This window comes from Aspergillus candidus, assembly GCF_002847045.1.
Source record: "Aspergillus candidus strain CBS 102.13 unplaced genomic scaffold BDW47scaffold_26, whole genome shotgun sequence".
In the NCBI taxonomy this organism is placed as follows: domain Eukaryota; kingdom Fungi; phylum Ascomycota; class Eurotiomycetes; order Eurotiales; family Aspergillaceae; genus Aspergillus; species Aspergillus candidus.
Genome location: NW_020194031.1, coordinates 354,731 through 367,124, shown reverse-complemented (window position 1 = coordinate 367,124; position 12,394 = coordinate 354,731). Strand labels below are relative to the sequence as shown.

Sequence of the window (12,394 nt, the reverse complement as noted above, 5' to 3'; positions counted from 1 at the left end):
TTTTTTTTTTCTATTTTTTTTTTGTAATCTTCTTAATTTTCTAATATCTATTTTGCTCTACCTCCCGTGTGTTCTTTTCTTTTTCCTTATTGGTTTTGCCTTTTTCTTTTTTATTTGGCCAGCGGCAGCGGTTCCTCAGTCATTCCCACCCTCGCCCCGATGTCTTTCCAGGGTTGATGTTCTGGTCCATCGCTATTGCGACCCTCTGCCGACGTGTGACTTTGAGGATAACGTGATGAGGGGATGGTAAGTGCCAGTTTGTGGATGAGCCTAAAGGCGTGCGCTCTAACCTGCCATTTTTTCCGCTCCATCAGTCTTACCTGCCGCCAGCGCCATCTGAAATGTAACATCTCGAACGAGCACCAAACATCCTCTAGTCGTGATTCCTTTAGGAAACCCTAACTCTGAACACATAGGCGATAAGACTGGAACCGAATGTCTGCGTTGTCAACGATCTGGACGGCAGTGTGTTCCGGCGCCAGTAAAACCAGAAGAAGTTACTTTCCGACACGGACAGAATCCTTCGTTGCGACCCAAAGGCCCCCCACGCTATGGGGAAAGCGATCTAGCGTTTCCCGATGATCAGATCTGGGTTGATATGCCCCCTGAAGGTGGTTCTCGCGATGGCTGGCTGTGGTGTGATTGAGCTGACAATCCGCAGTTGCCTTTGAGGACGAAACCGATCGTACAGCGGCCGATTACCACGTTCTTGCGGCAGGGACGTCGTCTTTGTCCATAAGAGAAGCCTCTGAGGGCCAAAATTCAACATCTGGGACGCTGGGCTCCCCTGAACTGCGTGTTGACGTGATGTTCTCCCTACCTCCGGTGATGAGCGATCGTCAAAAGCTCAGCAACTTCAACGAATCCTTTCTTCTCCGGCACTTCCAAAAGACGCTCGGTGCATGGGTATTTATCCCTGGCTGCTTGTGGACGGCATACGCTAATGCTGATAGTTGGACGCCTGCGATCACGAGAGGCACTTTTCGGTAGATGTTCTTGAACGCGCGCCGTCGTGTCCACTCCTATTATACGCATGCCTGGCCATCGCTGCGCGTCATCTCTCCCACACTACCAACTCGATTCCGGCTAATACCGCAGATGGGTATCACGAGCGATGCATATCCATTCTTCTTCCCGTGCTAGAGAATCGTGGTTTTGAGACCAGCATCGAGATTCTCCTTGCGTCCACTGTGATCCTGCGGTTTTTCGAGCAAATATCGTGTGCGTACTTATACCCACCCATCATACCATTGACTGCAGTCTAAGCTGACTCTATATAGCCCATGACCCAGCTAGTGATCTCCAGCGACACCTGCTAGCCGGTTCTGTCTACATTGGCTCTCAAGTCGACTGTGCCACCTCCGGCGGACTGGCGGAAGCATCGTTCTGGGTATTTGTTATGCAGGATATCCAGTTTGCACTAGCGTGTCGAAAGCCCCTGCGCCTGACTTTCTCCCCGTTCGAGGAACGACTCCAACAGATGTGGGGACATAAATCCCCTTTAGCCGACCGGGATTGGGCGCACAAGGCGATTTGGCTACTGGCTGAAACGATCAATTACTGCTACAAGGCAAATCAAGTGCCTATGAGTCCGACGGCATTGAAACAGAAAATATCCTTGTGGGAAACCGGCCGGCCCGAGACTTTCCAGCCGTTGCATTTTGCCCTGGCGAATCATGGGGTGGGAAGGCCATTCCCGGTGGTGTGGTTCACGAATCCCTGCCATGGTATGTCCAGATTTTCTCTCTCTCTTTTTCTTTTGATCCTGGCTGACCAAAACTGAAAAAGCCATTGCCGTGCAACATATATGCATGGCCAAAACCTTGATCCATGAGTTTGAATTGCGGGGTTTGTATATGACACCGGGATCGGGTACTGATACTAAGATTATTGAGGTTTGTGCTCTAGCAAAATTGTACAGGAACGGTGTTACTCATTTTCAGCAGAACAATATTCTCAAATACCTGGACATCCTATTTGGCATCGCCTTATCTACAGATGACGAGCCATCTTTGAGAATCATGGCATGCCATGCGCTCTGTGCCTGTAAGTCACCCAGTCCATATTTGAAAACGGATGCTAATACCGACTCAGGTGGCACCTGGATCCGGAGTCCCCTCGCACAGAATTGTCTCCTAGACCTCCTTCGACGAACACAAACGGAAAACGGATGGCCGTGGACATTCGTGGTGCAGAAACTCAGCAGCGACTGGAGCCACACTACAACGTAGCGTCCAGTAGGTTGTTCCTCCGCCGACCTAGACAGAACCGACCCACCACATACACAATACAACATTGCCCATGCGCAATACGATGCTCTACCCATACACTAAACGATACCCTGCACCGTGCAGCAGCCCACCAACCCACCATCATCCCATCTCTCAAGAAAAAAACCCAATCCGATTCTCAAGCCACACAAACCAAACCACCATACAAACAAACAGGACAAAAAAGGGAAAGAAACCCAACGATCAGCACCAAAACTAGCGTCTTTCAAAACCGCCGATCCAAACCCAACGACAGGCAAAATAAGAACTTTAGCCATTAGGGCACCACCAACCAACTCCCAGCGGTTGGCCCGGTTGGGGTGCGCCATCGGTCGCTCGGTGGGGCGGGCTTGTTCCCCCCTCTCCCAACCTCAACCTCAACCCCATATCAGGGACCCACGTGGGGCTCGGTTCCGCGGCGCAGTTGGGCTCTAACTCCTCCGGCTGCGATCGTAATGTGAGGTGTTGGGTGTACCGTGTAACCGAATTTTGACATCTTGTTTTGTGAGTCTGGCTGTTGAGCGATAGATGTAGTTATGATATGTTATGATATTGTTACGATCGATGTCATTTGTACTCTGGTAGATGGGACTAGAATACCGTGGGACTAGAATACCCTACGTATGCCACCACTGTATGAACATAGAGGTATAACAATGCTAGGTCACCGACCAAGTGATGTGTTATATGTAGTAACCCACGTGATATACAAAAGCACACCTTATCAATCAATCAATCAATCAATCAGTCCCTTACTACACAACGAGCCAAAGTACGGAGTACATATGTATGTGTGCCAAGTTCTTCTGCTTATGCCAAGTTCTGCTTATGTTTATGCTTATGCTTATGCTTACGCATAACTAACTACGCTTAATCTTAAGCTTATACATGCATCTGCTTGATTTCAGTACTACCCTACTGCGTCCTCCAGTATCTAGTCCCTTATTTCTTGCATTTTGGATGTATTTTATATCTATGTATCTTTAGATCGTACTAGATAGATTGGTAATTTAGCTAGATACTTACTAGCTCCCTCTTGATAGAAACTACTATATAGTACGGACGACCCACCCACTTCCTGAGTCATGTACACTCATATCTTCGTTCATGGTTGTTTGTTTACCCATTTTATGTTTGTTGTGGTTTTGTACTAGACGCTACGTAATCCCAGATGCATAATGAAGTTAACTCCTGGTATCTCAAACACACACTGCCACATACAACACATCAATAGAACCCCATGCTCCCGTCCGGTAAAGGCATATTCAACAATTCGACTCCTAGCATGTTTTCCAGCGCAAAGAGATGCTCTGGCTCCATGCCGATCGACATCCCCGGCTCCGGGACGAAGAACCCCTGGGGTGCCCCCGGCATGCTGCAATGCGGGTCTCCGCCGGGATAGACAGGAGGGGCGTTTGGCGCTGTCGTGGTCGTCATGTGTGCGGAGTAGGGGGCGGCGAAGGCGGATTGATCGCCATACGGGCGCGCGGGGGCGGGATAGCCTGCCCAGTGGTTGGGGCCTGGGGCGGTGTTGTCGCCGGCGGGGTGCGGAACGGCTGTGGTTCCCGGTCCCGGGGGGTAGGGAGGGCCGTGGAGGGGACTGGTTGAATGGGTGGTGGGATCGCCCATGGCTACCTCGCTGAGGAGGTGCAACGGCGTCGGACCGCCCGTCGGGCCTGGCGGGGGTGAACGACGGGGGGCTGGCTCGACGTCACCCCCCATGTCCTGAGGACAGGTCGCGCCCACCTTCCCCCGGAACCCGTTGAAGGCCTCTCTCAACTGGGACGCCTTGTCCCGGCGCTGCCAGAACCATCCGCGCAGCATTTCCAGGATCATGGCGAACTTGGCAGGGGTCCGGCCGCCGGGTCTGTCGCCGGCTGCTCTGTAGTGCTGGATTACGCGGTCCAGATAGGATTCCACTTGGACGCTGGAAGGCTCTACCACCTGGCCGACGCCGGTCTCGGGGGCAACGGCGACGGCGTGGAGTCTGAGTAAGAGGACCATGGCGAAGGAGGTGCGCGCAAGCACCACCGTCGGAAGGTTGGGGAGGGTGTCGAGGTCGACGGCGCAGGTAGCGTCCAAAGCCCCTTGGATCGCGGCCAGACAGGTGGTCAACGCGTGCATGTGGGTGGCGCCTGGGGGCGGGGGTGGGTTGTCGCTCGAGTCGGGAGCACCTTCGGGAGTGTCGAAATGCATGGCACTTTCGTAGATGTACAGGCTAACGATGCTGGCCGACTGGGTCAGAACCGCTAGGGGAACGTCAGCACCAGTCCATGTTTTTGCCCTCTTCTTCAAACTTAGGGACACGCTGGCTTACGCGACCGATGTTCGGGAGGAATGTCCCGTTTCCACCGCTCCAGCTGGTTGTCAAACACCTTGACGGTGTACTGGAACTTGGGGTCGGCGAAGGAGGCGGACGAGGCGATATCGTCCGTAGCGAATTGAACGCTGATCTCCTCGGTGAGGTGGGCCAAGCGGACCCAGTAGATAAGGATTGCGTCGGACGGGAGGGCGTCCGGCGACCGTTCGAGGATCTCGATGCACTCGTCCATATATGGATTCCATCGGACCAACATAGGACGCCGCAGCGAGATCGATACCCTAGAAAGAAGGGAAATTAGCATGAGGGGCCCTGGGTTCGGTGAGCTCGGCGACGAACGTACTGAACCGCCTGGAAATAACACCCCAACCACGTCCGACGAACCTCGGGGGTGTCCATGTTGCGCGACCCCTTCTGTCCCAGGGCGTCCTTCATCACATTGAAGGGCTTGTGGCGGTGGGTGGTCGTCCGGTACATTCCCAAATCGATGGCCATGGTGACGGCCATGTGGGCGAGCTGGTAGAACTTGAGCTCCTCGAACTTGTCGGGGGGCGTGTACCAGTGGCCGATGACGAGCAGGGCCTGGGTCAGGTCGAAGGACTTCTCGCCCCGGACGACGACGCGCTCGGCGATCATCCGGTAGAAGTCATTGATTAGTTCCAGCTGGATGTTGGGCTGGATGGTACCGATAGCGACGGCGACGATGGCGTGGAAGAGCGCGGGCTTGGTGCGCCGGACCTCGTGCATCTGCGTCCCAGCGGGGAATACGACCATGGGGATGTGACAGGACATGTCCTCGACGAAGCGCGTGAAGGCCTGGGCGGCGATCCCCAGCGAGACAATCTCCCGCTCGATGATGTCAATGACCTTGGGGGAGGAGTCGAGCCGCGGACCGGCGGCGGTGTTAGCGCGCCAATGTCGGGAACCCGTATCGACGGCGGAATCGGTGTCCGGGGTGTAGGAGGGGGTCCAGGACCCGCTCTCGGGCGGGGTGTCCTTGAGATCTCCACTCCAACGGCGCTTGGTTCCCGTCGGGGCGGCGGACTCGGTCGGGGGAACCCCATTCACCGCGGGAGGGTGGGCGGCACCACCCCAGCGGTGTCGCGCATAGTCGTCTCGGGGGGTTGCCGTGACGGTGATAGAATCGGATTGTGGAGAATGGGACGACTGCAGACTGGCGGTCAAGGCGTCGATCTTCCTCTCCAGCTCGGCGACGCGGGTGTCGGTCTTTTTTTGACGCTTGCGGGTGGGGACGGTCACGATGCAGGAGCGGCTAGCCTTGGCGCAGCGCTTGCACGAGGGACCGTCGGGGTACTTAGGGTCAGGTTCGCAGCGGACCTTGAGTTGTCGACAGGCCTCGCAGGCGCGAGGGCGCTTGAGGTCGGCATAACCGTCTGGATCCGGGTCGGGATCGGGATCGGGGTCGGGGTCCGGGTCGTGGGGATCGAGGGGCTGGGATGGGAGCTGGGGTGGGGGAAGTGGGGGATAATAGGACGAGGGATGGAGGGGTAGAGGACGGTCCCCCGTGTTGGATTGATTACCCAAATGGAGACGTGGATTGAAATCCATGGAGGGAGAAATGCGGGGGTGGATCAATATGTCTGTCTGTCGGTCAGCGTTGTGGGCCTGACTGGTTTGACTGGCCCTGAGGCCTGACTCAGACCATGACGGCGACGGGAGAGACCGACTCCGCTTACCTTGGGTGCAGCGGTGGGACGACGGTCGGTTGTCTGAATAATTCTATCAAAAAACAAACCTGACGGGAGTCTAGAGATGCGAGTGACAGATTGGGATGACAGACGGTGGAGCAGTCGGAGCACGGTCGATCGGGGCACCGATGACCGATGATCCAGTCGATCCAGTCGATCCACAGAAATGGACAGGGACCGACCAGGGGAGGCTGCACGATAGAATCGAGTGGATTGGATTCCAGTCTCGGATAGATTCGAAAGGACCAGGATGAAGGAAGCGGGATGAATGGATGGAGAGGAGAGGAAGATGAAAAGGAGGTTGACGTGAAGACAAAGAAAGACAAAGAAAGAAGTACAGCTGAACAGCCTCAGGCCACTCCCGCACGGGATCACCTGATTATATCAACATCATTATATCCTAGTTCTGTATGTGTTTGTTCTTGGTTCATACTGTTATATGATGCAAGATGGATCTATACTAAATAGTGTAATCTCCATTGCTTGTTGGTTAGATAGCTGCAGCTATGAACTATAGGTCTATCTAATCAGCGTCTACATACTACCACAACCAGATATGCTCAGGTTAAGTGGATTTTAGCACCTGAAAAGTAATATAATAATAACAAAAATCACTTAATCACAATATATATACATATATACTGAAAATTTTACAGGTGATCTCCTATATATTTGTTAGTAGAGTCTGTGTGTAGGGCTATAAGTCATCATCTACCCACACGGAGTACTACTAGATTAGTACAGGCTACTTCAGACTACTGCAGCCTACTACAGACTAAGTCGATCTTCCTATAGACGGATTATAGAAGTCTGCATATGTCTCTGTCTTGCAGGACATATATACTGTGAAGTACATGTTAAAGATCATATAATCCAGGATATATATCTCCATCACATTGCATTAACCACCCAACCCAGGATCAACCGAGTTGACACTAGGATAGTATAGAATGGTCACATCCTTAATCAGAATTCACTCTTCAAGTAACATGTAGATGATTGTGGAGTCAATCTGGAGAATGCCAAGAATGTGGGGTTCCGGTGACGATCGTGATGTCTTGCGGGGAGCAATTTTCTAGCTTGTCTCAAATATTGACAGGGGCGTTCATTGACGGACAGCGATCCCCGTAATTATTCCATCGGTTAATAGAATAGAACTTATAGCCGGTATATGATGAATAGAGAGCTCTCGGTAGAAATTGGATAGAAAATAGCCGATAGAGAAGATATAAAACATGTAAAGCCTCCGCCATGAATGAATTGCTATTAAACAAACAACATCATGTTCCGCTGGCTCTTGGCGTGCCTGCTCGTCCGCTCCGCCCTCTGCGCGGTGGAGCCCTTCCCCCTCAACAAGGTCTCCATCGCAGAAGGTCGCTTCTACGAGAACCAAGATCGCACCCTCTCCTACCTCAAATTCATCGACCCCGAACGTCTCCTCTACAACTTCCGTGCCACCCATCAGCTCGATACCAAGGGTGCCACCGCGCTCGGCGGCTGGGACGCCCCCGACTTCCCCTTCCGCTCCCACGTCCAGGGCCACTTCCTCTCCGCCTGGGCCCAATGCTACGCCACCCTAGGCGACGAGGACTGTCGCGATCGCGCCGTCTATGTCGTAGCCGAGCTCGCCCTCTGCCAGGCCAACAATAAAGCCGCTGGCTTCACCGAGGGCTACCTCTCAGGTTTCCCCGAGTCGGACATCATCGACCTGGAGCAAGGCAAGCTCGAAAGCGGCAACGTCCCCTACTACTGCCTCCACAAGACCCTGGCCGGCCTCCTCGACGTCTGGCGCTTAATCGGCGACGAGACCGCCCGCGACGTGCTCCTCGCCTTCGCCGGCTGGGTCGACACGCGCACAGCCGCCCTCGACGCCCCCACCATGCAGACTGTCCTTGAGACCGAATTCGGCGGCATGAACGACATCCTCGCCGCCCTGCACGACGAAACCGACGACGCTCGCTGGCTCGACGTCGCCCGCCGCTTCGACCACGCGGCTATCTTCGAGCCCCTCGCTGAAAACCGCGACGAGCTCGACGGCCTGCACGCCAACACGCAAATCCCCAAATGGATCGGCGCCCTCGCCGAGTACCACGCGTCCGGCGACGACCGCTACCGCGACATCGCCCAGCACGCCTGGGACATCACCGTGTCGGCGCACACGTACGCCATTGGTGCTAACAGCCAGTCGGAACACTTCCACGCTCCCAACGCCATCGCCAAGTACCTCAACAACGACACGGCCGAAGCCTGCAACTCGTACAACATGCTCAAGCTGACGCGCGCGCTCTGGGCCCTCGACCCCCACAACGCTACCTACTTCGACTATTACGAGTCCGTCCTCCTCAACCACCTCCTCGGCCAGCAGAACCCCGCCGACCCCCACGGCCACATCACCTACTTCACCTCGCTGAACCCGGGTGGCGTGCGTGGCATCGGGCCCGCCTGGGGCGGTGGCACCTGGAGTACTGATCATGACTCGTTCTGGTGCTGTCAGGGGACGGCCCTCGAGGTCAACACCAAATTCAGCGACTCCATCTATTTCTCCGAGGAGTCCACCCTCTACGTCAACCAGTTCATCGCGTCGGAGCTCGACTGGGCCGAGCATAACGTGCACATCACGCAGGCAACCTCGTTCCCAGCGAAAGACAGCACCACACTCACCATCCAGGCCCTCCCGGGCTCCTCTTCCACCCGTCGTAGGGCCGAAGAAAGCAACTTCGAACTCCACATCCGCATCCCCAGCTGGACCGCCAACCCCACCATCACTCTCAACGGCAAACCCCTCGAGGACCCCCTCACCCCCGGCCAATACGCCGTCATCCCCTCCCGCACCTGGCAGCCCGACGACACCGTCGAAGTGCGCACGCCCATGGGGCTGCGGAAGATCCCCGCCAATGACGACCCGGCCCTGATGGCCGTCGCGTACGGGCCGACTGTGCTCTGCGGGAACTACGGCGATGAGGCGCTACAGGGCGCGCCTGCGCTCCAGCTGGATACGCTTACGCAGGATGCCTCGGGCAAGTTGGCGTTTGTGGGCCAGGCGGATGGGCAGGAGGTGAAGCTGGGGCCTTGCTATGATGCGCAGGGCTTTGGGTATGTGGTTTATTGGAAGGGGGAGGGGGAGTTTAAATAGTTTATGTGTATAACTATGTATAGTCTAGCCACTGTGCCTAACTGCTGAATAGCATTTTGGTAGGGTTTGACATGTCATATGTCTGATATCTCCAACATCACGATATACCTATGTTTGTATATTGTAGTTTGTGCCCTCTATTATCTGAATATTCTGCGAGAGCAGTTATTCGGACCAGTCAGTGTATACAGTCACTTCTAGAGCTGGTGCTTAGGTGCAATCTCGGAGCAATTCAAGAGTTAGATTGAAAGGTAAATCAGATACTTTAGGAATTTTTAGCACTACACGTGGAATTGATTCAAACCAAATAGAATCTTCGGATCCTGTAGATGGGAGGGGGGAGGGGAAGCAATGAATTGAGTGAAAAGGTTTTCCAACGAATACTTCATGTAGTATTTTTATAGCAATAAATATTCGACAGGACCTAACAAGGGAGAAGCAAGGAAGCTTGACATGGATAATCACCGTGGTTATTTATTAGGATAAATATCTTTTGAAAAGAATTGTATATTCATATATGTATTGAACCATTAGAGTAGTCTTGTACTTTCAACTCTTGATAATTATGATAATGGAGTAAAACTAATAACCCATTTTGCATTGCTCTTATTAGAAGATACAAACTCGTTATTTCTTCATATTCAATAGAAGAGTATAATTATGGAGAAAATAATCAAAACTACACAATGTAATACAAATTTGATATTCTAAACGATCCATAGAGTGATACAGTACGGAATAGAGGGATTAGTCTAGAGTTGATGTATAAATATCTCTTATGGTAAAGTAGATATAGTAGATATAGTAGACAGGCGTAATGGATATAGATATAATAGATATAAAAATAAGATCACAGCCCAATCCACCCCCCCAAAGGCTCCTCCAACACCTTCTGCAACTTCCCCCGTAAAACATCCCCCAACAGCTCCCCAGCTTCAACATCCGCTAACGCCGTCAACTTCGTAGTCTGTGTACACCGTCCTCCATATTCATCTTTCTCTCCCTCTCTCCGCCCATCTTCCTCTCCTCCAGACTTCCCACGATCACTAGGAAATGAACCCATCCTCCCCCCCAACCACAGCAACGCAGACGGGGCCCCCTTAACAGCCAACGGCCCATGCCCCTCCACCACCACCCGCCTATACTCGACCCTCGCACCCTGACTACAGTACCACCTAACAAGCTCGTCCGTCTCCTCAACGGGACTGATCTCGTCCGTCACGCTCTTATACACGAACATCGGCACGGTGGGTATCGTCCCCAGTCCGCCCAGCGCATTCGCCGCGTACACTTCCTGTAATCCCCTATCTGTTACATATATATCTCCCGGTGACAAATACCGTGATATATCGTGATACATGAAGTGTACCAGGTTTGCCCCGCAGCACTGGTGCCGCGCTTTGGTGAACCTTTTGCGGGAATGTGGCTTGTTGATTAAGTGAGCCGTGAGCGTATCGTTTACAGATTGATACTCGTTCGCGAGACCCCATAGTCCAGACGGGATGAGTCCTGCCGAGTGACTCCCGTTGATTTGGACGAGCGCTGTGCTGATATTGGGCACTGCGCCGCCGACCGCTGCGCCGAGGATGTGCAGTTCGGGTGCGTAAAGCGGGTGCTGCTCTGCTGCTGAGGCTGTTGCGAGACCCCCGCCCGAGTAGCCCCACATTGTGAGGGAGGCGGTGGGGGAGAGGTCTGTGAAGCTGGAGGAGGACAGCGCTGCGCGGAAGGAGTCGAGCACGGCGCGGCCGGCGAGTTTGTTGGCGAGGTATGCGGCTTGGGGGCCTTGGAAGTCTGGGACTAGGACGGGCCACTTATTGCGCAGGGCGGCTGTTATGAGGAGGAGCTGGTCTTGGGACATGAGGGTGCCGAGGAGGTTTGTTACTGTTGCTGTGGCGGCGCCGAATTGGAATGCGTAGGACGGGGCGCAGTCTATGGTGGAGCTGTCTTGGGCGACCTGGAAGGAGAGGAGGGTGGAGAGGTTCGCGGAGTGTGGGATTAGAAGGGTTGTTACTGTTGCGGTGGGGCGGTCGAAGGAGTCGGTCGTGCGGTAGAGGATTTGGTGCGCTTTGTGCAGCTTGATGGGGAGGAGGTTGAGGGAGGAGATGGCGTGTGGTGTTTCGCGGTGGGTGAGGATTGTTCCTGGGGCTGTTGCTTCGTAGCCTGGGGGTGGGATGTAGAAGGGGTCTTCGCTGGGGCGGAGGGTGGTGGCTAGCGCGCTGGTTGTGAGGAGGAGCATGATGGTTTCCTTTATGGATGCCATGGTGGGATGGGTTCATTATTGTTTCGTGGGTGGTCTTGGGTTGTTCGGTTGTCGTTCTGGACGCGTTTTATCCTCGTGGGTTATGTATGTAATCAAGGGCGCAAGGGATGACGACCCTACATTGCCTTGACATACATCGACGTGCATCCATGTATACAGGCAATACGTGCATCACGCGCTCTCCCAAAAGATTGTATAGTTCTGGCAATATCACTTATGCACTGGACACTCCTTCTTCCGCTCGAACCACTCCACTATACACCGCTGGTGGAACTTGCACAGACACTCCAACCGCACCAACACCTCCCCCTCCGCGTACTCCTCCATGCAGATCGTGCACTCCGCCGCCCCCTCCTCCCCTAGACAGTCCTTCTCTGTCGCCGTGTACGCCACCATCCGCACCGGCGGCGCAGTCGGTGGTCCCTCCGGACTGCCGCCGCGGCCGTGGCTGGCGATGCAGTCGCGAATGTGCGCCTCGCGGGCTTCTTCGCCCCCGTTTGCCCCGAGCGCCGGTAGCGGGCGAACACATATCGGACACAGGTCGCGCTCCGCGACTGGTGGACGCCGTCGCTCACCCGTCCGGACGGGCGCTTCTGGATTTATCGACGAACGCACTGGCAGCGACCGTGCGCTGCCCGGGAGGAACGGCAGGGGTCGCGCCTGAGATCCGTAGTCCATACGCTCGGCGAACGGCGTCCCCGA

At 54.4% G+C, this 12,394-nt stretch overlaps 4 protein-coding genes across 4 annotated transcripts; 2 read left to right on the top strand and 2 right to left on the bottom strand.

The window, feature by feature from the left end:
- Positions 1-2,824, top strand: BDW47DRAFT_106879 (Zn(II)2Cys6 transcription factor). The gene is made up of 9 exons (XM_024812870.1): positions 1-246; positions 315-343; positions 417-611; positions 662-906; positions 954-1,221; positions 1,281-1,727; positions 1,789-1,895; positions 1,947-2,046; positions 2,095-2,824. The coding sequence occupies exons 1-9, from the start codon at positions 236-238 to the stop codon at positions 2,229-2,231; spliced, it is 1,539 nt and encodes a 512-aa protein (XP_024671606.1). The 5' UTR covers positions 1-235; the 3' UTR covers positions 2,232-2,824.
- A 516-nt stretch (positions 2,825-3,340) lies between these two features.
- BDW47DRAFT_106878 (putative C6 transcription factor (War1)) lies at positions 3,341-6,585 on the bottom strand. Its single transcript, XM_024812869.1, has 4 exons — positions 6,288-6,585; positions 4,934-6,191; positions 4,588-4,871; positions 3,341-4,519 (listed from the first exon to the last, which is right to left on the bottom strand). Exons 2-4 carry the CDS (start codon positions 6,157-6,159, stop codon positions 3,498-3,500), a joined length of 2,532 nt encoding a protein of 843 aa, XP_024671605.1. The 5' UTR covers positions 6,160-6,191; positions 6,288-6,585; the 3' UTR covers positions 3,341-3,497.
- Positions 6,586-7,581: 996 nt separating this feature from the next.
- On the top strand, positions 7,582-9,473 carry BDW47DRAFT_126289 (DUF1680-domain-containing protein; the record flags this gene model as incomplete). Its single annotated transcript, XM_024816534.1, has 2 exons — positions 7,582-9,392; positions 9,461-9,473. 2 exons carry the CDS (start codon positions 7,582-7,584, stop codon positions 9,471-9,473), a joined length of 1,824 nt encoding a protein of 607 aa, XP_024671604.1.
- Positions 9,474-10,282: 809 nt separating this feature from the next.
- On the bottom strand, positions 10,283-11,855 carry BDW47DRAFT_132030 (putative secretory lipase; the record flags this gene model as incomplete). The annotated part of the gene is made up of 2 exons (XM_024817460.1): positions 10,474-11,855; positions 10,283-10,413 (listed from the first exon to the last, which is right to left on the bottom strand). The coding sequence occupies exons 1-2, from the start codon at positions 11,690-11,692 to the stop codon at positions 10,283-10,285; spliced, it is 1,350 nt and encodes a 449-aa protein (XP_024671603.1). The 5' UTR covers positions 11,693-11,855.
- Positions 11,856-12,394: the final 539 nt, after the last annotated feature.

Excerpts from the sequence above, each read along its gene's own strand:
- BDW47DRAFT_106879 (XM_024812870.1), top strand. Across the intron at positions 1,222-1,280 it reads GTTTTTCGAGCAAATATCGT|CCCATGACCCAGCTAGTGAT; the intron begins GTGCGTACTTAT and ends GACTCTATATAG. Across the intron at positions 2,047-2,094 it reads ATGCCATGCGCTCTGTGCCT|GTGGCACCTGGATCCGGAGT; the intron begins GTAAGTCACCCA and ends ATACCGACTCAG.
- BDW47DRAFT_106878 (XM_024812869.1), bottom strand. The coding sequence starts at position 6,159 with ATGGATTTCAATCCACGTCTCCATTTGGGTAATCAATCCAACACGGGG. Across the intron at positions 4,872-4,933 it reads TGTTATTTCCAGGCGGTTCA|GGTATCGATCTCGCTGCGGC; the intron begins GTACGTTCGTCG and ends CCTTCTTTCTAG. Across the intron at positions 4,520-4,587 it reads TCCTCCCGAACATCGGTCGC|CGGTTCTGACCCAGTCGGCC; the intron begins GTAAGCCAGCGT and ends ACGTTCCCCTAG.